General features: G+C 39.9%; 1 protein-coding gene across 2 annotated transcripts in view; it reads right to left on the reverse strand.

The window, feature by feature from the left end:
- The window catches only part of samd11 (sterile alpha motif domain containing 11), a 130,617-nt gene that overhangs the window by 82,977 nt on the left and 21,701 nt on the right, over positions 1-25,939 (reverse strand). For both annotated transcript variants that reach the window (XM_057826818.1, XM_057826808.1), the window contains exon 3: positions 17,954-18,129. In XM_057826818.1, the coding sequence (XP_057682801.1) occupies positions 17,954-18,129 (176 nt within the window). The remainder of the gene's footprint in view (positions 1-17,953; positions 18,130-25,939) is intronic.

The raw sequence follows: 25,939 nt of genomic DNA on the forward strand, positions 1-25,939 counted from the left end.
CAACGCGCGGTAATTAATTTTTTAAATTAATCACGTTATCACGTATATATATATATATATATATATATATACATACTGGACTGTCTCAGAAAATTAGAATACACAATATTCTAATTTTCTGAGACAGTCCTGTATATTGTTCTATGTAAAGGACGTCAGCCAAGGTCGGCCCCCCACATTTTTACCACGCCAAATCTGGTCCCCTTTGCAAAAAGTTTGGACACCCCTGCTTTAAATGGTGGATTAATGTACAGGACTGTCTCAGAAAATTAGAATATTGTGTATTCTAATTTTCTGAGACAGTCCAGTATATATATATATATATATATATATATATATATATATATATATATATATATATATATATATATATATATATATATATATATATATATATATATATATATATAAAAGAAAACGATTTGTACATGTATATATGCATACATGTTAAGATTTTTGAATATAATTATGTAATTTTTGGGGGAAACAAATCCGCGATAGACTGTGGGCGCGAAGTTTGAAGCGCGATATAATGAGCGATCATTGCATACACCAGTTTAATTGCATTTTGTTTTATCAACTGTGACCAAAACAGCTGGATTTGCTTGCTTTGTCTTATAGAGAACTGTCTGAGTGCACTGAGAACATGTTCTTATAAATTTGATATATTATATAACACCAAATTGTGCTGTTAGTATAAAATATCTCCATTAATTGGCATAGCAAATTCCACTTGACTGTAGGGGGAGCCCTGGTAGACAAAAAGTCCTTTCTTCCTTAGCGGTACTTTAAAGCCAAAAAAACAGCAAGAAATGGGTTTACCTCCCCAAGTTGGCTGAAGCTGCCCAATTCCCCATCAATTACCTCTTTCCTCGCCAGCAGACCCACACAAGTGTGTCAGGGGGGTATTTCATTTGCAATCTGATTACCATCCTGATCGCATTAAATGCCATAATGATGGGAAATAGCCGCTTAGCATTCAGGGGGAGTGTAGCAGCCGTGTAGTGGAAGTGTCGTCACACTTAATAGCAAACAGCTTGCGGAAGGCTGCACTTTTTAGCTGACATTCCTAAAAGCTATGTATTCATTATTCTCTCATTTTGTCACTTAAATAAACCTTAAAGAGGCAATTTTGTTTTACTGTTTTTTTGTTTTTCATTTATAAGCATCTTCATATGTCACAAAGTATGTCACGTCAACTCCCAAATGGATTAAAAGTAGAACAGTCTCCGAAGGGGGTCCGCTATGACTCGGCAAAGCAGCGTTTATGGGACAGAACTGGTGAATGGTTCTTAGCTGCCACCGCTATGACGATGCCACACTGTTTGCGGCCATTGGATTTGGGGTTTTTTTACAGCCTCATGATTACAGACTGCCGCCGTAATGGCAGGCTGCGGGCCGCCAGGCTGTTTTCCACACGCTAACAGGAAAGATGAAGGAGAGCGTCAAGGGCCTCGCCGGTCATTTCTCCGTCAAACAGAAGCAATGACTCAGAAAACAGTCAGACAGTCACCTACGCAGACTTGATTGGCCTGTGTACTGCAAATGTTTTACAGTAATGACAGGCGTCTATTTGTGCTGTTAATTTTAAAATTAGAAGCCGTGTGTGGAAGAACAAAGATTTTCTATCACAGGAGGTTTGGAAAAGTTTGTGATTTATGTCAATGATAAAAAAAAACAGCAAAACATATCGCCACCCTGACTCCGTCACTCAAAGTAATCATGATAATACTATCGTGAACTTCTCAAGGAGGTTACAGGGTTATTATCCCGCGGCAAGTCGGCCGCTCTAAGCCATGAATGGCAAGGGCATTGTTAGCAGAGTAATTAGCGCACTTTTCCTGAGCTGTCCCGCCTGGACTAATGAGCGGCTGAAGCCGATCCTCACCCAAGTCTGGCCGCCCTCCACCCTCCCTCTCTCTTTTCATCGGCAAGGTCGCACCCCTGCCCTGGAGGATGGAGGAGCGGTTGGAGTTTAAGACCCTGTCACCTGAGTCAGCACTCCCACAGGAGCTCTCAGGATGGGAGCCTGTTGAGGATAGGGTGTGAGGAGGAGGGTATTATACTAATGTTGGGCCTGCTCGCTAATAAGGACATGATCTGCCATTTTCTCATAAGCTCATCCCTGAACTGGTCTACCCCACTCATAGAACTTAATGACCCAGACAAGTACTAATAATAGTATTAAAACACGGCAATACACTGGACCGAACAAGATTTTGTTCAATAAATTAGAAACTTCAATTTCTGGAGAAATGACGATAGGGCTTTGCTGCGGTAGATACAGATCTATCAGGTCACTTCTTGTTGATTTGGGGACATTTCGGGGACACTTCCTGTTGATTTGGGGGACAAATTCTCTTGATATCAGGTCACTTCAAGTTGATTTGGGGACATTTGGGGGACACCTCCTGTTGATATCAGGTCAATTCCTGTTGATTTGGGGACATTTCAAGGACACGTCCTTTGGATATCATGTCACTTCCTGTTGGTTTGGGGCCATTTGGGGGACACTTCCTGTTGATATCAGGTCACTTCCTGTTAATTTGGGTACATTTGAGGGACACGTTCTCTTGATATCAGGTCAGTTCCTGTTGATTTGGTGACATTTCAGGGACACGTCCTGTTGATATTGGGTCACTTCCTGTTGATTTGGGGATGTTTCGTGGACACGACCTGTTGCTTTGGGGACATTTCAGGGACACGTCCAGTTGATATCAGGTCACTTTCTGTTGATTTGGGGACATTTCGGGGACATGTCCTGTTGATATCAGGTCACTTTCTGTTGATTTGGGGACATTTCGGGGACATGTCCTGTTGATATCCGGTCACTTCCTGTTGATTTGGGGACATTTCGGGGACACATCAAGTTGATATCGGGTCACTTCCTGTTGATTTGGGGACATTTCAGGGACACGTCCTATTTATATCAGGACATTTGGGGGACACGTTCTGTTATTATAAGGTCACTTCATGTTGATTTGGGGACATTTCGGGGACACATCCAGTTGATATCGGGTCACTTCCTGTTGATTTGGGGACATTTCAGGGACACGTCCTATTTATATCAGGACATTTCGGGAACACGTCCTGTTGATATCAGGTTACTTCCATTTGATTTGGGGACATTTTGGGAACACATCCTATTGATATCGGGTAACTTCCTGTTGATTTGGGGACATTTCGGAGACATGTCCTGTTGATATCAGGTCACTTTCTGTTGATTTGGGGACATTTCGGGGACATGTCCTGTTGATATCCGGTCACTTCCTGTTGATTTGGGGACATTTCGGGGACACATCAAGTTGATATCGGGTCACTTCCTGTTGATTTGGGGACATTTCAGGGACACGTCCTATTTATATCAGGACATTTGGGGGACACGTTCTGTTATTATAAGGTCACTTCATGTTGATTTGGGGACATTTCGGGGACACATCCAGTTGATATCGGGTCACTTCCTGTTGATTTGGGGACATTTCAGGGACACGTCCTATTTATATCAGGACATTTCGGGAACACGTCCTGTTGATATCAGGTTACTTCCATTTGATTTGGGGACATTTTGGGAACACATCCTATTGATATCGGGTAACTTCCTGTTGATTTGGGGACATTTCGGAGACATGTCCTGTTGATATCAGGTCACTTTCTGTTGATTTGGGGACATTTCGGGGACATGTCCTGTTGATATCCGGTCACTTCCTGTTGATTTGGGGACATTTCGGGGACACATCAAGTTGATATCGGGTCACTTCCTGTTGATTTGGGGACATTTCAGGGACACGTCCTATTTATATCAGGACATTTGGGGGACACGTTCTGTTATTATAAGGTCACTTCATGTTGATTTGGGGACATTTCGGGGACACATCCAGTTGATATCGGGTCACTTCCTGTTGATTTGGGGACATTTCAGGGACACGTCCTATTTATATCAGGACATTTCGGGAACACGTCCTGTTGATATCAGGTTACTTCCATTTGATTTGGGGACATTTTGGGAACACATCCTATTGATATCGGGTAACTTCCTGTTGATTTGGGGACATTTCGGAGACATGTCCTGTTGATATCAGGTCACTTTCTGTTGATTTGGGGACATTTCGGGGACATGTCCTGTTGATATCCGGTCACTTCCTGTTGATTTGGGGACATTTCGGGGACACATCAAGTTGATATCGGGTCACTTCCTGTTGATTTGGGGACATTTCAGGGACACGTCCTATTTATATCAGGACATTTGGGGGACACGTTCTGTTATTATAAGGTCACTTCATGTTGATTTGGGGACATTTCGGGGACACATCCAGTTGATATCGGGTCACTTCCTGTTGATTTGGGGACATTTCAGGGACACGTCCTATTTATATCAGGACATTTCGGGAACACGTCCTGTTGATATCAGGTTACTTCCATTTGATTTGGGGACATTTTGGGAACACATCCTATTGATATCGGGTAACTTCCTGTTGATTTGGGGACATTTCGGAGACATGTCCTGTTGATATCAGGTCACTTTCTGTTGATTTGGGGACATTTCGGGGACATGTCCTGTTGATATCCGGTCACTTCCTGTTGATTTGGGGACATTTCGGGGACACATCAAGTTGATATCGGGTCACTTCCTGTTGATTTGGGGACATTTCAGGGACACGTCCTATTTATATCAGGACATTTGGGGGACACGTTCTATTATTATAAGGTCACTTCATGTTGATTTGGGGACATTTCGGGGACACATCCAGTTGATATCGGGTCACTTCCTGTTGATTTGGGGACATTTCAGGGACACGTCCTATTTATATCAGGACATTTCGGGAACACGTCCTGTTGATATCAGGTTACTTCCATTTGATTTGGGGACATTTTGGGAACACATCCTATTGATATCGGGTAACTTCCTGTTGATTTGGGGACATTTCGGGGATACGTCCTATTGATATCGGGATATTTCGGGGACACGTCCAGTTGATATCAGGTCACTTCCTGTTGATTTGGGGACATTTCGGGGACACATCTTGTTGATTTTGGGTCATTTCAGCGACATGTCCAGCTGGTATCGGGTCACTTCCTGTTGATTTTGAGACATTTCGGGGACACGTCCTGTTGATATCGGGTCACTTCCTGTTGATTTGGGGACATTTCAGGGACACGTCCAGTTGATATCCGGTCACTTCCTGTTGATTTGGGGACATTTCGGGGACATGTCCAGTTGATAACAGGTCACTTCCTGTTGATTTGGGAACATTTCAGGGACACATCCTGTTGCAATGGGCTGTAATGGTGAGTTTTTGGTCAAAAATCACAACCACACAGGTTTTTCTGCCATTGAAAATGAATGGGTAATTTGGATTTACATGGCTGTCAATGAAATTGAATTACATGGGCCCCAGTTGAACATCAATTGGCTGTAATGGTAAGCAGTCAAAAATCAAACCACATATTTTCCTGCCATTGAAAATGAAAGGGAAATGTTTGCAATTAGAAATGAATGGAATGACTTACATGGCCGTCTGTGGCATCCCATAAGAAATGAATGGGCTAGTTTTTGGCATATTCTGTATACAACTTTTATGCATCTTACTGTCTTGGATTTTTTTATGTGTAAATTATGTGATTTGGTCAAAAATTATAGGACAAGTAGACACCACTCAAAAAAAACAAAGGAATTTTACAAGCCCCATCTAATGTGTGTATGTCCACAAAACAGGCATGTTATTTTATCCTAGACCTTCCAAATACAGTACACAATCCTTAACAAGACGCTTGCGTGGACTCTTCCTTACAACAGGAAACTCCAACTGAGACTGAAACAGGAAAAGACTCAACATGAACACCAAGTATCCTGCTAAACCTTGGCATGCCGAGTCTGAGGTGGTCATGCTGTGGGTCACAGAATGCCCTGGCGAGAACTGGCGGCGGTGACACCCTGACGCCATGTCTCACACCGCCACTGGCAAAGTGCTGACAGACGGGCTACATAGATGTCCCATAGATGGGGGAGAAGCGCGTGAGCGAGCTCGACAAGGGAGAAAGAGGTCAAGAGCGTGATTGTAGCTCTGCACCCTCCAAAGCAGCCCACTAAACGACACTTCAGTCGCCACGCAACAGAATTTCATACAAAGATGATTGATGCCTCTGTTCTATCGAGTCAAAAGCAGTCTATCAAGAACAGGACGAAGATATCTTACAAAATAAAACCAGTAACAGTGCTAAACAGGCCTGAGAGATTTTTTTCAGTCTAAAGTACAGAAAAACATTTCGTCATATGGGAAAAAAATCTGCCGCACAAAAAAAGGACTAATGACCAAGGAGCAACCTGCGGGGTTGGTAAAATGAATCCCCCGTGTCTTAAAACCCTGCAGTACATTGCAGGTTGCCACTGGGGGCTCATTTCATTTTTTTCGGAAAAACAATGTTGCCTTCAAATGTGAACTTTCTGAGAGACTTATGAGGTGTTGATGCGACAAATGTGATTCAAAACACCAACTCAATAACTAAAGATACACGATAATATCGGTCGCCGATAATTATCGGCCGATAATGGCAATTATGACATCACACAGATAATCCAGATAATAAAAAATTCAACCGATAATGCAATCCGATAATTATATACTTGATTTAGCCTCTAAATGTGCACAACCGAAGAATTCAGCACGCCGCCTCCTCAACCCCTCCCCTCTCTGAAGCCCCTGAGGGAGGAGGGGTTGAGGAGGCGGAGTTACACGACAAGAAATAGTTGAATATTATGGCGGCTGTTACTAAAAAATACGACGCTCTCGCCATTTGCGAAACATGTACCACAGAAGTTCCACGAGGTCGAAAGAAAGCATCCTCATTCAAAACCACTAACCCAGCATCCATTTAAAACTGCATCACAAAGATTTTTGGAACGAATACCAGGCTGCTGCTGCTGCTAGCGGAAATGCTAAAGCTATTGTAAACACTAAGTTAAACTAGGGGCTTGTGACGATGCAGAGTCGGGTTGTTTGGGAAAGCAGCCCAAGGCGGGTGGTAAACTCGCATCTAAGGCTAAACACCGGCACGACTGGAGACCAATAGTCGGCAAGTAGCCGTCTTCCGACGGAGCCCGCCGCTCTGGCCGATCCGGCAGGGCGCCGCCGCCGCCTCGCCATCGGCGGGGCGGGCAGAGCCCGGTTCCCCGGCTTCAGTACCTCCGGCGAACACCCCGGTTTCTTGAGCGTTCCCTCACGGAGTGTGAGCAGAGCCAGGCCCCGAATACGCCGCGGCAAACCAGCCGGTGCGGGCGGATTATCTGGTACGAACGTAGCCGCCGCCGAGACGAGACACGATTTTTTTTTTTTAACCGAAATGACCCGAGAGCCAAAGCCCTGGATAAAAAAAATAATGCAGTTTATACGACCACCATTCTTCATGAAAAACATGCCAATCACATTTTCACCACTACATTTGGAAAAGTGATGTCCAGTAAGCAAGCTTATCATGATGGCACAGTGGTTACATGATAATTTAAACATGGAGAAAACGAAGTCAGCCTGCAATAATGCATTCAGTATGTAAAATGACGAGCGGTCAGATGACTTTGTAATGCTGCCTTTATTTTCGGCTTAACAAAACTCAGGCACAAAACAACACGCACGGAGATGCGAGCTCCAACTGCATCCAAATAGTACTGCCGTTTATCAGTTTAGCTGCTGTAAAGCGAATGTCGCGACTCGTGAGTGCCGCAAATGTAAACAAAGCGCTGCAGAATGGGTACATGACATCTCGCTCTTTTGAGTTAATCATTTTCACAGTGTGCAACAAAGCATATAACATTGGCAATCACTTTTCAAATTAATTTAACTTATTTGCTCAATTACAGTCACAGTAGATAATCTAAACGTATTGGCACTTATTAACACTTATAAATTTAAATATGCACATTCCTGTTGTAATGAAATAACAACAATATTCTGTAGCCACAAATATTCAAAATCTTTTCTTCTTCCAAGTTTTTTTTAGGATTAAGTATAATAATGTATTGCTTAAAATAAGGCTGTTAAGATTATTTTCAGCTAGCTATTTTTCCTCCAAGAAATCAGAGAAATACACCTGAAGCGCTGGCAGATAATTTCACTTATTTCCAATAGATTTACACTTAAAACTGACTAGTTTTAAGGAAGTGTGTTTTGCAGTGTATTAATGTTATGTTAGGAATGGCTTACTTTTAAAGGCATTTTTGTGCAACTTAGGTACTCTGTAAGTAATTGTTGCCAAAAGTTTACCATTACACAATGTCAGACAATGTCATTATTTAGATGTTGGAATTGACGACTTGTTCATATTTTATGTTGAAAAAAAAAGCAATAAATTATATTTTTGCACAGTAATATTTTCTTTTGTTTAAAATTTTACATAAATCTTTCAATAGAATTATCGGCTTGACATTATCGGTTATCGGTAGGAATGAGGAGGAAATTATCGGTTATCGGTATCGGTTGAAAAATGTATTATCGTGCATCACTATCAATAACTTTTGTAATATTTTTCTCTGGGAAACAATACCACAAAAAACCTCTCCAGGAAGCCATAAAATCATACCCTGAAGCTCACTAATTAACACTTGAAAGAGACATTTCCAGTAAATTCACACTGTCCATGACCCCTTCCTGGAACAAGGTAATGGCACATTGGTTTGACACAGCCACGAGACAAAAATGCTGTACAAATAACACTTGATCATTTCTCAGATTGACAAAACCATAACGAAGCACTTTAAAAGAGACAAAATATTTACCGTAATTTTCGGACAATAAGCTGCTACTTTTATCCCTTATTTTGAATCCTGCGGCCTATAGTCCAGTGCAGCTTATTTGTTGATTTATTTGGGTTAATTAGTAACCATTTATTGACAGTGGCGTCATAAGACCGTCATCATTATGACATGACACTATTATTTGCATTACTGAATGCTTATGACGGATGTCATGAGGTGTCATCCGGCAAATTATGTCACTAACTGTATTTTATACATTTATTCAAAAGTGAGATAATTTGCCGAATGACACAAAATTACACGTTATATGCATTCGTTAATGCTCATGACAGTGTCATGTCATACTTATGATTGTCTTATGACAGTCGTATGGTTCCACTGTCAAATAAAGTGTTACCAAATGCCATACCTAGCAATTAACGAAACAACTAGAACAGTAACTGAAGAAATAATTAGCACAGACATGATTTCTGAATGTTATTTAAATCAGTAGTGCTGCAACGCATGCTAGGAGGCATGTTGGACGACAACAGTGTTGAGAGCAGGTGGCAGCAGAGGTTGACTGCCTCCCCCAAGGGAGCAGTGGTGCCCAAATGAAGCTTTCTGAAGCAATGAAGCTTTGCAGCCAATTGGTTCCAGTCTTAGTGGTGGTTCATTTGGTCTTATGACAGTCTTCTGACGCCTCTGTCAAATAAAGTTTTACTGTTGTAAATATCCCATAATACAATGAGGACAGCTGTGGCTTATAGTCCAGTGTGGCGTATCTATGAACAAATGTTGTTTTCGTGTCAAATTTGGTGGGTGGCGGCTTATAGTCAGGTGTGCCTTATAGTCCGAAAATTACTGTAACATCATTTAGGTCCAAGCCTTCAACCCATGCACATTAAACAAGTTATTTTCTCACTGCAACATAACTTAATATACAATTACTGTAAATATATACAAGTACAAAGCATCTTATAACTCATTTATTTTTGTATTAGGTTAAATTAAACTGTCATTTGGACAATTGTACATAAATTTGCCCTTGAATTAATTGGAAATTATACATCATTTGAAGTAAATGGGTTGGAACTTGTGCCGTGTACTTTGCGCCATGAACTCAATTTACCCATTGAAGTATTCCCTTGTCTCTTTAATATCTGATTTGATTTGCCACATTTAGATGATTATTAGTCTGCCTGAACTCTGAAGTAAAGTTGTGTAGTTCTTGTGGTGCTCTTTCTCACAGTTTTTGATTTCCGTATACAATAATATTAAAAGGACATTGATTATAAATGACGGTGATTAAGTATCAAATGATGTGGTCAGGGGTATGCATATGTGTTTTTTACCCCAAGGAGGCTGTACAGAAGACATCAGCGGGCTCCAGAGATGGTTGCTGGTTAATTACCCAAACTCTGTCAGCACTTTTTAATTCATCTCTAAATGAGCTGGAAAAAAAAGACAAAATCTGTGGGTTTTTTTTTCTTTGGTTAATAGAAAGCAGTTTTTTCTTTAAAATGAAACGTATCATGAGTTGACCATGACTAGCCAAGATCCTGAAGATTGCTATGATATGCTCTGTTATGCAGTATTAACCAGATACTGTATGTACCTACCGTAATTTTCGGACTATAAGGCGCACTTGACTATAGCCACTACCCACCAAATTTGACACGAAAACGGCATTTGTTTATAGATAAGCCGCACTGGACTATAGGCCGCTGCTAATTATTTCTTCAGTTACTGTTCCAGTTGTATCATTAATTGCTAGGTATGGTATTTGATAAAAGTTTATTTGACAGTGGTGCCAAAAGACTGTCATTAGACAATCATAATTATGATATGACACTGTCATGAGCATTAATGAATGCTTATAACTGATGTCACTTAGTGTCATCCGGCATATTATCTCACTTTTGAATGGATGTAAAAGATCTGAACTGAACATGAATGGAGTTAGAGACATAATTTGCCGGATGACACTTAATGACCTCTGTTATAAGCATTCAGTAATACCCAACATAGTGTCATGTCATAATTATGACAGCCTTATGACAGTCTTATGACGCTGCTGTCAAATAAAGTGTTACCTATTAACCCAAATAAATCCACAAATAAGCCACACTGGACTATAAGCCGCAGGATTCAAAATAAAGGAAAAAAGTAGCGGCTTATAGTCCGAAAATTACGGTAATCCTCGTTCCTGCTGTCCTCCTTATATGACTAAACATGAAGTTTAAAAAAAAAAAAAAAAAAAAAAAAAAAAGAAAAAACAAAGGCAAAGTGTGGTTGGAATCTTTGTTGTCTTCGTTAACGATGACTAAAATATTACGTCAACACACATTTTGTCATGTTGATGACGAGACGATAACGAGCTAAAAATGGTCTTGGGGGACTAAAACATAATGAGACGAATGCCAAATTTTGTCTGACGATGTATCTTAACAATGTGTGACATTTTCTTATTGTATGTGTAGTTAGTAAGCATGTGCCGATTACCGGTTTCAAGGTATATCATGGTATGAAAACACCACGGTTTCAAAACCGCAAAAATTTTTTGTCATAACCATAGGACCAGTTGTTACTCAGTGTCAGTGAGTCAGCTGCGGTACACGACGGCTGGAGGAGGTGAAACTCCTGAACAATTTCCTCCATCGAAGAAAGAGAAATCGCTGGTATGGGAAAACTTCGGCTACATAACACTTATAGACAGCCGCGGCTTAGAGGAGGAGGGCCAACCGACAAGCAAAACAGGTTTGCGGAGGGTGGCTGCCGAGGAGGCAATAACTCCAATATGATTTTGCATTTATACAAAATTAAAGGTTAGTAAACACCGTCATGAACATTTCCCACCAGCTGCAAGAGTTAACTCTGTTTAGTGTGTCTAGCAGTTGTAAAACATGTTTTTTTTTCTCTCTGGCAATCGTCTGTGTTAAGAAAGAGAGAGTGTGTGTGTGTGTGTGTGTGTGTATAATGTAAACATGATACGAGTCATACACACGTGTTTATTATTATATTACTTTGTTCTGATGGTAATAATGTTCAGCTGTGGCTGTGGGTTTTGGCTCACTTAAATGACTGCATCTATTGTAATTTTTAAATAAAATATTTCAGTTATTTATTTATTTACTTATTTATTTATTTATTTATTTATTTAACTTGACATTTATGTTCCAATTTGCTCATATCTTTTGGTAAAATAAAAATCATGCTCAATGGAAAAAACTTATTTTATTTTATTTTTTTTAACCCAGATCTCAAAGTAACACATTTTAGAGCTGTGACCGCAATACCGTGAAACAGTGATATTTTTGCTTAAATTTATCATACTGTCAGAATCTCATACCGGCACATGTTTAGTAGTTAGCCTACATCGTAGCAGTGTTTGGTTGTGTCACTCATTTGAAATGCCCCACTCCCCCCTCCAAACACACACACATTCACAGGTGTCTTCTCCAGGCTCCAGGCTTGCTTGTTTGAAACACACGGTAAGATTTGTATTTCTTATCTTGGCAAGAGAGAATATGCAATGTTTCTTTAGCCTTTGAAGGTCTGTGCTGAGTGATCATCACACACTAAACGTAACTCTTAGCGTTAGCATAGCATTTGCGTTAGCATTAGTATTTAGCATGGCAAGCGTCGTCTTAAACCCTCAAACAACTTTTATTTACATACAGTTCATGGTGTCCAGGTGGGTATAATTGATTAAAAATAATGTGCTGTTTCTCCCTGAGTGTGTATTATCATCACCAAGTTACCTAAATGTTGTTCTTGTAGACGCTACAAGATGTGCTTGTCTGCTCATTCCAAATTGTTGAAAACATTTATTCATTATTTTTGGACTAAAACATTTGACTTTACAAACACATTTTGATTAATCGTTGACTAAAACTAGATGAAGGCGAACACATTTTGAAATGACTAAAATATGACTCTGACGAATAAATATAACAAATAAATAAATAAATAAATAACAATACTGCTTGGAATTCAGCCTTTTAAGCCATACAAGGTTATTTCAAAATACCATATTTTGTATAGGCACATTCAGCCTCAGTTTAGAAGAAGGTTGATCGAGTGACACGTTGTAGGCGCGATGATACGCACGCACTCTCTCAGACGCATGCAGGCGCCCTGTATTTTTCACATCCATTGGCCAAATCCAATTTGTTAAGACCCTTCTGCGACTCACTTACGACGCTGCGGTCAATGGAAATCACATTTCTGTGATTGGACATCCCATTATCCCTTTCGTCCAGACCTGCATCGGCGGATAAAGCGGGGTCGAGACGGATGCCCGGGACAGACCGGAGCTGCGGCTCCAGCGAGTCCGTCGCCTTTCAAAAGGGTAAAAGCCTGACATATTAGTCATAAGTGTTCTTTAAATTCATTATCATCTTAACACGCCAGCGGCGCAAGTGTCAGGAGGAGGGGAAGCCCTCTTAAATGAGGTTAGTGGATCCATTTAAGGCGTCACAGTTGGTGTGCTGTCCACTGTGTCACACGCAAGTCTCAAGACATGAAAAACATCCCCTCCACTAATGAGCTTGCACAAGCTGCAAATAATGAAGCTGAGGACTTTCAAAGGTTAATCAATGAACGCCGCTGCATTATATTTATGCATTGTTAAATTTTTAAAAATGGAGAAAATCTGTTTATTCCGGCATCAAGTGACGGCAAATTCATGTGACACCTCTTCCAAAAAGTCACATGAAGGACTAATTGTAAAATAGGGTTGTCCCGATAAGAGTTCGAGTCCGGGTCAACTCATTTTGAAAAAAAAAAAAAATTTTTCAGCCGATTTTTTAAGTCGAAATTTGAGGCTGATATACTTTTTAAAAATGAAAGCACATAGGTTATGAAAGGCAATTTTTTAAAAAATGCTTTAAAAGCTTCAAACTTGACAATGATTACCTTAGAATTAAAGGATATTAATTCAGTCTAGTGCTACCAAACCAAACAATACAGCACTTTTTATGATTATGCATACACAGCAGTAAATTATTTTCAAATATTTAAAACCAGCAGAGTCACCACTAGATATATACAAGAGAGAGTTTGGAGGATGGTAAAGATGGAGGATGCTAAAGCTAATGCTAACGCTACAAGTTACATTTAGAGTGCAAGGATCACTCAGTAAACACCTTAAAAGGTTAAAACAACATTGCATATTCTCTCATGCAAGATAAACAAAATCTTACACTATCTACAAAGCAGGCAAGCCTGAAGCTTCTTGTAGCAGCCTTCCTTCAAACTGCTGCCGGGTCCTTCCGGGGTCGTAACATCAGTCAGCGGTGTCCACAGTTGCCCACACAGATACCTGATCAAAATTCTTTTTATCGGCTTTTATTTTTTTGCTAATCGGCTGATGACTGATGTTGGAAAAAAGTTCATATATCGGTCGACCTCTACTCTTGAGGATAATCAGCTTGGAAGATTTATGAGTGAATTTATCACAAAACATACATTTCTTTTTATCTTTGGAAAATATTGTTGTTGCTTTGTAGCCCACCTCCCGCCCCCAAAATATTAAAACTAGTGCTGTCAAATTTATCGAGTTAACAGACGGTAATTAATTTTTAAAATTAATCACGTTAAAATATTTGACGCATTTAACGCATGTGCGGAATGACCTGCTTTTGCATTGCCTCAAACAGATTACAATGACGCCGTTTTTTGCACATTGAGAGCTAAGAGGCAGAGAAAGGCGGGTGGACACAAGCGTTCATTGGACCGCGCCGTTTATTGACATAAAATTCGGCAACTCCTTCACAACAAACATAAGTATTATTTACTGTAGTAAAAGCACAACAAAAATAATATTCCTATCTCTCTCTCAAAAAAAAAAGTACAAATAATGTTTAAAATACGTACACATAAAACTTACTCAAACTATGGTCAAACTCTATTCAAACATTTCGTTTAGCTCAACAAATACACTGGATGGCAATATTTAGTCACAATATACAAACTATCAGAGGTCTCGTGCGTTGTGAAGCCAGCACTCAAATGACAGTGTACAATGTATGGACCAGTAAACAGGGAACTACGGTGTCAGTCGAGGGACCAAACACACTCATTGGCTTGATTTCTAAGTAGTTTAAAACTCGCCATTGACACCTTGTGGCGTATTTCAATCACTACCTTACGTAGTTAAAGACACTGTGGAAGAACGGCAGGGAGCCCATGTGACGTCACCGCTTGGCGACGTCAACAATGGTGAGCTACTAGTTTATTTTTTGATTGAAAATTTTACAAATTTTATTAAAACGAAAACATTAAGAGGCATATTAATATAAAATTACTATAACTTGTACTAACATTTATCTTTTAAGAACTATAAGTATTTCTATTCATGGATCCTTTTAACAGAAAGAATGTTAATAATGTTAATGCCATCTTGTGGATTTATTGTTATAATAAACAAATACAGTACTTATGTATAGTATGTTGAATGTATATATCCTTCTTTCCATTCCAACAATAATTTACAGAAAAATATGGCATATTTTATAGATGGTTTGAATTGCAATTAATTACGATTATTTAATTTTTAAGCTGTGATTAACTCAATTAAAAACTTTAATCGTTAGACAGCCCTAATTAAACCCCCTTTCTTTTTCGTGCGATTCTGATCTTCTAAAAGGGATGCATAGTTCAAAACATACTTTTATTTGTTTCTTGGTTGTACATCTTATTTTGTTGGTTTGTAGCAATAAAAATAAATCTTAAAAACATGATTTTTTTCACCTGATTCCAACGTGATGACGTGAACGGCGACAGTCCTAATTATTATTATTTTTTAAATTATTATTCAAATGTATTTATTATTATTTATTTTTTTATTTCTATTATTATTTAGTTGCTTGTAGCCCTTAATTCATTTACTGCCATAGACAGTTAAACACATAAAAAAAAAAAAGAAAAAAAAGAAAAAAAAAAGTCAGCGAAAATGTCAACCAGGAAGATTGGCATTGTGTGAACATGTTTCACTGCTATTGACAACAATAGATGTCCAATCACATTTGACTGGGCTAGCAGCGTTCGTCAATTAGATAAAGCAATACTTGGTAACTTTTAAGTTTTGGTCGATTTTAGCTTGTGTAATGTCATCTTTTATGACCGGTTGATGATGCATGCTGTCATCAATTATGAAGAACATTATATATACAGTATATTTAAGTACATCGTTTGTTACATGAAAAAAATCTGTCACAAAATGGTTCATTTTATGTCATGATAACAATTTGCCAGATATTACTGTATTTTCAATTACTTTATGAAAAATGTACAGTTATGAAAAAAGTTGGGTTTCTGCTCTTTCTATTTGGTATCCCCTCACAGTTCAAATGGATTGGACGTCCATGCCCCTCAATGGCAGCCAATTAGTTAACAGTTTGTTTTATTTGTCCACCACATGTTTGTGTTGTGTGGTGATTTATCACACTGTTGGTTTGTCGGTTCATTCAACTTCATTGATTTAAGACTGTAGAGTTGAATACACTGAATTTTGATAACATATGTGGTTAAAATTGAGGATACTGAAGACATAAAGAAGCATTATACTGAATATTATCATATCGCCCAGCACTACTTGCCCCGTACAAACATTTATACCTGGCCTTTAACCTATTGCCCCTTTCCCACTATAACTAGTGGGTCAACGCGAGTTTTTTCCAAGCCGATGCAACCCACTAGCAATCGGCATTTGGCACCTTTCCCACTGACAAAAAAAAGCTGTGTCTTTTTTTTTTTCTTTCACCCATCTAACCCCCCCACCCCTCCTCAGCCATGCGTAAGGTTACGTAACGTCACCACGCTAAAATGCGCGTCGACAATTCATTCAGATCAAGGAAGTAAACGATGCAGAGCAACATGGAAGCTTCCTTTTGTTTGTGTTCTCCGTTTTCATGCTTTTTACTGCCCTCAAAATGATCGAAATGCAACAAAGGATCAACACTCTGCTTGAGCTGAGGCAACGTAGGCGACGTGAATTCTTCTTCTTCTACTAGCTTTGTTATGAGCATCGACGTAACTACGGTTGTGGGGCGTGTTAAATGGGAGGCGACTGGCACGTTGTTATGACGCATCACGTAAGAGCCTACGTCACCACGTAGATTAGGGTGTTGACTGTTGACGCGGGGTTTTGCTTTCACACTGCATGACGATCAGAGCCGAGGTGATTTTATTGCGGGTCGCTAGGCGGGTTGATTGACACGGGTCGAGGCGGGTCGCTGCACCTTTCCCACTGCCACCAAAAGCCGATTGTTAGTGGGTTGACACGGGTTTTTGGGCCAGTGGGAAAGGGGTATATTAGTGAGGAATTGAGGGCAGCAATCGAATGGAAAATCTAGATCTTGTATCAGAATCTTGGAATTAATTGCTGAATGCCTTTAAAGTCATTGCTCATGTTGTTGTTGAGGGTATGTACACAATCATTTCTGATTTATCCTGCATCTCAATGAATTTTGATATGTATATTGTATGAATGCATACGCAGCGATCCTTGGGGCCCAGTTTTTTACTTTTTTGTATCAGGGCTGATTAATTAATTGCAGACTTACAGTATGTACTGTAGGTTAGGAGTTAGCCTTTAATAGCAAGCTAGTGCCTTCTGTGATGAAACCGGAGTACACAAAAAAAAAACTTGGAGGCACGGAGACAATGTATCAACTCCAGGTGGAGGACAGAACAGCCCATGCTGGAATTGGGCACAAGTATCTTCTTGCTTTGAGGCATCCAGGTTTAATCAGAGATGTTTGAAAGTTTTAAGCAGTCTTTCTCCCAATTTGATGGCTAGGACTAGACTGTGGGCCGAACGTGTTTGCTGATGCCAGACAGCGCCGTTTTTTAATTTGAGCGAGGTTGCTTTGAGGCAGCACCACTTCTTCCTCTCATTAATCCTAGTCTAATTTATTCTGTTTGTATTAACTAATCACTTCATGTGCTTAGATCCTCAATCTTGTTAAATGGGCTGCAAGAAAGGATGTCCATCACGATCAGCATAAGCTTCAATGGTCATTTTACGATGCGGCATTTGATTGCAATATAACATGGCAAGAGATCATTACTACTACTGTACAGTTTGATCATATAACACGCAATAACATGGAAAAACCAGCCCTTTCAACGAAATCCTCAAATTAAGTGTTACCCAAAGAGCCCTACATGCCTAATCAGTCCCGAATCAAACACGGCAGTGCTGTTTTTCAGCCAACTTACCTCTTGCGCACTATACTGTAATGTAGCTCGTCCTCTTGTTTGATGTGGCCATGATCCCCACTGGCCCGCTCGCTTCCTTCACTGTCGTCACTGCTGAAGATGGAGGCCAGCTCCTTCTTGGGCACCCGGTTGGGCGGCAGCGGAATGGTGCGCTTCTCAGCCAGACGGCCACGATTCTGTACAACAGAGCACACGAGAAAATTGAGCACTTTATGTATTTATGGATAGCTTGCAACACACCAAGTGCAATACTTTACATGGTGGTTGGTCATTTGAATTCAAATGAATACAACTGTAGTGCTTTTTATTCTTAACCTGCTTACAACATTGTTTGATAGTAGTCACAAGCAGACTACTGTCGTTACATTTTTCCCCTTAATTCTGCATATGAGATTTTACTTTATCTTTGCCGTAGATGTCCACAGTGGCTCTACTAGTTTCACCAATGAGACCAGAAATACAATTAGCTAACAGTAGCACTACCATATTCATATTATAGTCTCTACTTTAAAACTGTTCAAACCAATAGGACACTCAGATTCCCATTCTCCATGTCAGGCAACTGAACAGAACAGGTTTAAAAAAAAAAAAAAGTTTCACCAATGAGACATCGAAACAATAATCCCATGACTCCATTATACCAAGCACAAGCAACAAAGCAGTCACATGATCTTACACAAGCTAGCAGTTGGAAGTCCTATGATCACGCCGGCCTGTTTATTCATGTGACGTCTTTAAAGCAACATAAAAAAACAACTACAAGTACAGTAATTTTCGGACTATAAACCATTACTTTTTCCCCTCATTTTGAATTCTGCGGTCTATGGTCCAGTGCGGCTTATTTGTTTAAAAACGTACATCCCTAAATGTCCAAATTGAGTACTGCTTGTCATTTTCCCTACAAAATGTCATGTGACGAGTTACAGGAGTGCTGTCAGCATTGCTGCAGAGATTGAAGAGGTGGGGGGTCAGCCTGTTAGTGCTCAGACCATACGCCACACTCTACATCTAATTGGTGAGCATGGCTGTTACCCCAGGAGGAAGCAGTCTGAGCATACGCCACACTCTACATCTAATTGGTGAGCATGGCTGTTACCCCAGGGGGAAGCAGTCTGAGCACTAACAGGCTGACCCCCCACCTCTTCAATCTCTGCAGCAATGCTGACAGCACTCCTGTAACGAGTCACATGACATTTTGTAGGGAAAATGACAAGCAGTACTCAATTTGGACATTTAGGGATGTACATTTTTTTCAAAGAGGTGTACTCACTTTTGTTGCCAGGGGTTTAGATATTAATGGCTATATTTATTTATATTTATATCTACTAAGATAAATTAACTCTATTATATAAGCTGCACACAGACTACTTTTCATTGTGTCAAAGTGTCATTTTGTCAGTGTTGTCCCATGAAAAGATATACTTAATTATCTGCAGAAATGCGAGGGGTGTACTCACTTTTGTGATACACTGTATACTTTTTACTTTTACTCGAGTAGATTTGTGAAGAAAAAAAAATGCTATTCTTGCTCCGCTACTTTGGGCTGCACAAGTCGTTACATTTTTCCTTGTTATTTTACATGTTCGATTTATTTATTTATTTATTTTTGCCAGTGATGCCAAGAGTAGAGATGCGCCTGGTGTATTACTGGGGTAGCTCTACCGATTTCACCAATGAAATGTTGCTACAATGACCACATGACTCCATTATACCAATCAAACGCAAGCTTGCTGTTGTATCTTCACGCCACCCTGTTCAATCATGTGGAGTCTTTACAGCACTGTAAAAAAATGAAGTACAGTGATACCTCGGCTCATGAACGCTTAAGCTCACAAACTTTTCGCCTCAAGAACATTAAATTCGCAAGCATATAGTCTCTGCTGACGAACTAGTTTTCGGCGGACGAACCAATTCACGCGGTCGAAAAGCGCCACGAGAAGCTGACGCACGCTCACGGCGTCCCAGTTCGTCCCCTCACTTTCGTTGAGTGCGGACGTGGTTTGTGTTTGATAGAGATTTTGGACCATATTGAGTGTACTTTTGCTATTATGGGACCGAAAAAGAGTTACCTACAGTCCTTATTGAAGGTGACTCGTGTTACCAATTCGCCCTCGACTGGTAATTGGCGGTGCTTTCAGCTTCCCACCGTAGTGAGAAGTGGACCGGCGAGTCACGTTGGCTCGTTGTCGTCGGTTGTCTTCGGTTCGCCCGATTTCCTCTCCAGAAAGGTGGCGGCGTGCATACAAACACCCAGAGGCGTCGGATGGCTTTTATTAACAACCAAAAGCATGTGGTGGGCACAGCAGTGGAGTCTACGCTAACTGCGCACTTTGCCGGTAACACTCTCCTTCCAAACAGTAACTCCCTCCCTCCCTCCTCCTCCCACTCCATTCCATCAAGCCATCAACTACCATCACAAAGGTAAATAAAACGACTTTATTATACAGTACAGTTTATTTCTTTAATTATAACACAATAGCACATTTATTATACATAAAATAAGGTATATTTTTGTGTAGTTTTAAGGCTTATTTATTAGAAAATTATGTTTTATGGGGACCTGGGAACGGATTATTCTCATTTTAATGGTTTCTTATGGGAAATAAATGTTCGGAAGCGAACTTTTCGCCTTACACACACTTTCTGGGAACCAATTATGTTCGTGAGCTGAGGTATCACTGTATTATATATCGAGCGCTGCCCTCAACATGACTGAAAGCGCAGATTTTAACCTCTCTCCCAATTTTATTTGGAACTATTTTCTCCACTAGAGGGCACTCATGCTCTTTGGAAGAATAATGCTTCATTTATGTAATTTTTTTTCTCTCATCGGAATTCAATGATTTTTTTTTTTTTTTTTTTTTTGTATTTCTTTGGCTTAATGTGGTTGTGTAATGGGTTATTGTACAGTATCATTATAACAATAGTCCATATAGATAACTTGGTACTCAGAAAAAAATACCATTGTTAAAAAAAATCCAACAGAAACTCACAATGTTACGCATGACTTGAGTATTTTTTTCACCAAATACTTTTTTTGCTAGTACTTGAGTCAATTTTTTGGACGAGTACTTTCACTTTAGTAATATTATTTTGAAGTAACGCTACTCGAGTAAAATTTTTGGCTACTCTACCCACCACTGCACAATATGAAAATGTTGTATAGTGTCCTATCACAAGCAAATGAAAGAGAGACCAGCAAAAATCAAGGGCTTAAAAGGAGGAGAAAATTGGATGAGAGCAAGGAAACAGACATATGTAGAAGGAATAGAGCATGGACTTTGTGAAAGAGAGGCTATGGATCAAAAAGAAAGAGAAGAAGGAGAAAAGAGAATGCAGGGAGTAAAACTTGTGAGGAAAAAAATGAAGGTGAGTGTGAGAGAGTGGACATGGAAGTTAAATTCCTCTCTCGTCCCTCGCTTTTCCCTGTACGCCAACATCGCCTCTCCTACTCCCGGACGCTTTTCAGCCCTCCAGCTATCCCTTCCACCACACGCAATCCCTCTCTTCTCCCTCACTCCCTTCCCTTTTCCTTTCCTCCCCCTCCTCGTCTTGCTCCGTGCCTCCCAGGAGGCGCTGCAGCGTGAGTGGCAGCCAGGCAGGCGGCGGGAGGAGGGATTTGGGGGCTCCTAGCCAAGAGGCAAACAGGTGCAGCCCCTCCGGAGTCTCTCAAATGGCAGACATTAAACAGAGTTGGGAAGGGGAGGGAGAGAGAGAGGCGTGGGTGAAAACATCCTTCAGGATGAGCAGGCCACAAACTTCTGCCATATTTCTCCCGATACTATTCCTTCATTGACCGCAACGGAAAAGCACTTTGCCCCCGTATATCTTTCCTGTCACTACTTTCCACAAGTTTTGCTCTAATGCTGAAGACTGCGTGTGGGCTGCTTCGCAGTTTGAGTTGGTGGTTTGTTCTGGGAAGGGTGGGACAGTTTGTAAACTCAACATCACGTCAAGCACAGCGGACCACAACACTTGGATCTATTAAATGCAAATTTTTGGAATCCAAGTCTCTTCATTGCCATTGTTAATACGAGTGTGACAATATATCGAAAGGGTGATATTTCGCGATACTTTGTAGCCCAAAAGGTTATTGATATACTCCCACAAAGAATTGATATATCGTTTTAAATAGAAAGGTATCAGTTAAAAAAGAAAAAGGAACAGGTTGCTACCTAAATCTTCCATTAGAATAGTGTCTACGTTAGCTCAATGGCTGCTATTGACAGCGATAGATGTCCAATTCATTTTGACTGGATTGGACGTCTAGCACCGTCAATAGCACTGGCTGTGAAGGCTCTTGTTTTAGTTTTTATGTTGGCATTTATAGGTCACTTCCTTTTCGTTTTAGGGTGTTTACGAGTTACTTCCTGTTGATTTTGAGCCACTTCCTATTCACTTCTTGAGTAACTTCCTTTTCAGTAACCCAAAATCATAGACTTCACTATCAGTTGACGGCACACTGGGCTCGGGACCGATCCATAGGGGCCCATTTTAAAAAACTTTAAAATCCAATTATTTTCAAAACCAAAGTCATTGGCGACCTAAAACCAAAACAGGCACCTCCCTTAGGCATATATGAGTCTCCATGAGCAGCGGCATCAAGAAATTCAAACTCGTTCTATAATAAAATCCTGATTAATTATTTTTTATATCAGCATAACTAAACTTAAAATGGCCTTAAAATTCTCAAATGTTATGCTACATGCACAAAAATCACCAAATGCAGATATAATTACCATTATATTTTCAGGATTAATCGCAAAATTTAACATATCATATAGGTTTTGCCAGAAATAGCAACTTAAATTGTTTTACAAAATCCAAAATGGCGGCCGTCACAAAGAGCTTTTTAAGTTGAAGATTCTTGTAAATAATGCTTAAATCGCGCAATTTCTATAGATATGAACGTAAAACAGTCTAGATTTTTGGTTATGAGCAAAAAGCGGGCAGCTATCATTCAGTTTACGTAAATATTTCAAGCCAAAATTACGGTATTGTGTAAACCAACATGGTGGTCGTCCCTAAACAAAGAGCTTTTTAAGTTGAAAATTCTTGTAAATAATGCTTAAATTGCGCAATTTCTATAGATATGAATGTAAAACAGTCTAGATGCTTGGTTAAAAGCAAAAAACAGGCAGTTATCATTCACTTCATGCAACTTTTCAAACCAAAGTTACAGTATTGTGTAATCCAACATGGCGGTCGTCATGAACAAAGAGCTTTATAAGTTGAAAATTCATGTAAATAAATGCTTAAATCGCACAATTTCTAGAGATATGAATGTAAAACAGTCTAGATTCTTGGTTAAAAGCAAAAAAACGGGCAGTTATGGCTCATTTAACATAAATATTTCAAGCAAAAGTTACAGCATTGTGTAATCCAACATGGCGGTCGTCACGATACAAAGAGCTTTTTAAGTTGAAAATTCTTGTAAATAAATGCTTAAATCGCACACTTTCTATAGATATGAAGGTAAAACAGTCTAGAGTCTTGGTTAAAAGCAAAAAACGGGCAGTTATCCTTCACTTTACGCAAATATTTCAAGCCAAAGTTACGTTATTGTGTAATCCAACATGGCAGTCGTCACGAAACAAAGAGCTTTTTAAGTTGAAAATTCTTGTAAACAAATGCTTAAATCGCGCAATTTGTAAAGATATGAACGTAAAACAGTTTAGATTCTTGGTTAAAAGCAAAAAAATGGGCAGTTAGCGTTCATTTTACGTAAATATTTAGTAAAGTTAAACTAATTTTATCTATTGATTTTTTTTTCACAATGTTTCAAAGTGCATGCATGGTGCTATTTAGTATATGCTAAGTAAATGCTTCAAAATCAATAGGGAGTGACCCGTGAATTCCTCAAAAGGAAAAGGAAGTGACCGAAAATCAACAGGAAGTGACGTGAAATGCCCCAAAATCAACTCAATGCCTAGCATTGGCTGCCACTGACGACGGATTGGACGTCGAATAGTGATAATCTCATTCCAATTCAGAGCAGAAGGAGGAAAACACAGCGATCCCTTGTTTTTCGCGATTAATAGGGACCAGAACCCGGCATGATAAGTGAAAAACCGGGAAGTCGGCACCATCCGCCCCCCCCCCCAAAAAAATGTGTGTGTGTGTGTTCATTTTTTTATTCAGATTTATCATGGAAAGATATACATATAAGACATGTTTTTTATCACTTTTTTTCCGAAAGAATAATTAAAAAAATTTTTTAAGTATAAATATATATATATATATAAATCCACTCAAGCTGCTCACTTACACACAATGAGTTGCCACAGCAACTGTTTAACGAGTTAAACGATGAATGATGTATGCGGCGCTTTGAAGTTTCGACTTACAAGCATCTCTGGCAAGTTGAAACCTTCAAGTCTGTCAATCATCGTTAACTTCTTTAATAAGCAATTCCATTGCACTACCTGACGTGATCGGATCAGGACAGCTCTATAAAATACAGCATTAATTTTTTTTTTTTTTAATTAAAAAAAAAAAATCTGTGATGGACTGAGAGCGCGAAGTTTGAAACGCGAAGTAGTGAGGGATCACTGTAGCTTGTTTTTCTGTTAATTAGTTGTAGATTGATTTCCGAACTGACGTATCGGTAATTGTTGTATCGTCATATCGTGAGATCATCGTTATCGTAAGCCTTGTATCGCAAATCGTATCATATCGTGAGGTACACAGAAGTTCCCACCTCTACTTGTTAATTGCCATTCACAACAAGCCTCCAATTCATTTTAACTGGGAGGACTGGCTATGATAATGGTGATGTTACAGTGCCATGGACGTCCAATTCATTTTGACAGACTCTTTCAGTCAAAATGGATTGGACGTCTGACACCGTCAATGGCAGCCAATGAATTAAAAGGGAAACACATATGTACACGCACACAAATGCACACCTGTCCCTGGCCTTCACACATTGCGTTTCCCGTCCAAAGCGGGGGATTTCACTCGGAGCATGCCAGCGATAGAGCATATACAAGAATAGCTTGTCTGAGCACACTTGTGACTAAGACTGCGAATGCGAGTGTGTAGACAGTCACCCACATTGGCTGTGACATAGCCAGGCTGACAGTTCCCCGTACCCCCTCACTCACACATACACACACGCCCTTGCCTCTCCCGGAAAGCCCCAATCCTTTCTTTAGTGGCACTGACGCAGAACTTGGGTTGAGCTCCCACTGCTTCCGGCAACACTTCCGCAACACGGGGGAGGGCTTGCCAAAGCAAAAACACCAAGCAAAACACACCCATGGCAGCCGACGTAGGAGTCCTCAAAAGAAGGACGCAAACACACTCACACCAATTGCTTGTGCTTGTGTGCTGAGGCAACCTTAGTGTGTGTGGTCAGCCGCCTTTCAGACGTGGAAAAAAGTCTCTCATAAAAGTCCCACTAAAAGCACCACTATGAATATCGCCTCCCACGCGTTCTTTCTGACAGTCGAGCAGCCAAGAAAAATATCTGGGCTTCACATTCAGACATTAAAAAAATCACAAGTGTGTATGCTGTTAACTATCTAGCAGAGCCACTATAATCCGAGAACAACACCAACAGCAGAACGCGACCTGAAAGTGATTCAAATTGAAGAGTTTGATAGACGGAGTATTTAACACGTCAGGCTGTATGACATGCGTTTATTAAAGGGGACCGTAAGCAATGACTGTACTGCCACTACAAATCTAAAGGTTAATTGACGTTTAAGACAAAGGGATGTAACGCCAAGTTGAAAGAGTAATACTTTAAGTTTGCTGTAGCCAGAAGTGGTCTAAAACCTACTTTAAAATCTGGACAAGATCAGCAATGTGTCCAAATCATAGACCAGTGCTTCTTAACCTTCCTAAAGGTACCAAACCCAACAAGTTTCACATGTGTAATCACCGAACTCTTCAGAGTTAGGTAATAAAGTTTTTTTTTTTTTTCAAATTCAAAACCAATATAGCTATGCTAGCAAGCTAATATCTAATCAAATTTCTGTT

The sequence above is a fragment of the Corythoichthys intestinalis genome, chromosome 2, assembly GCF_030265065.1.
Source record: "Corythoichthys intestinalis isolate RoL2023-P3 chromosome 2, ASM3026506v1, whole genome shotgun sequence".
Classification (NCBI taxonomy): domain Eukaryota; kingdom Metazoa; phylum Chordata; class Actinopteri; order Syngnathiformes; family Syngnathidae; genus Corythoichthys; species Corythoichthys intestinalis.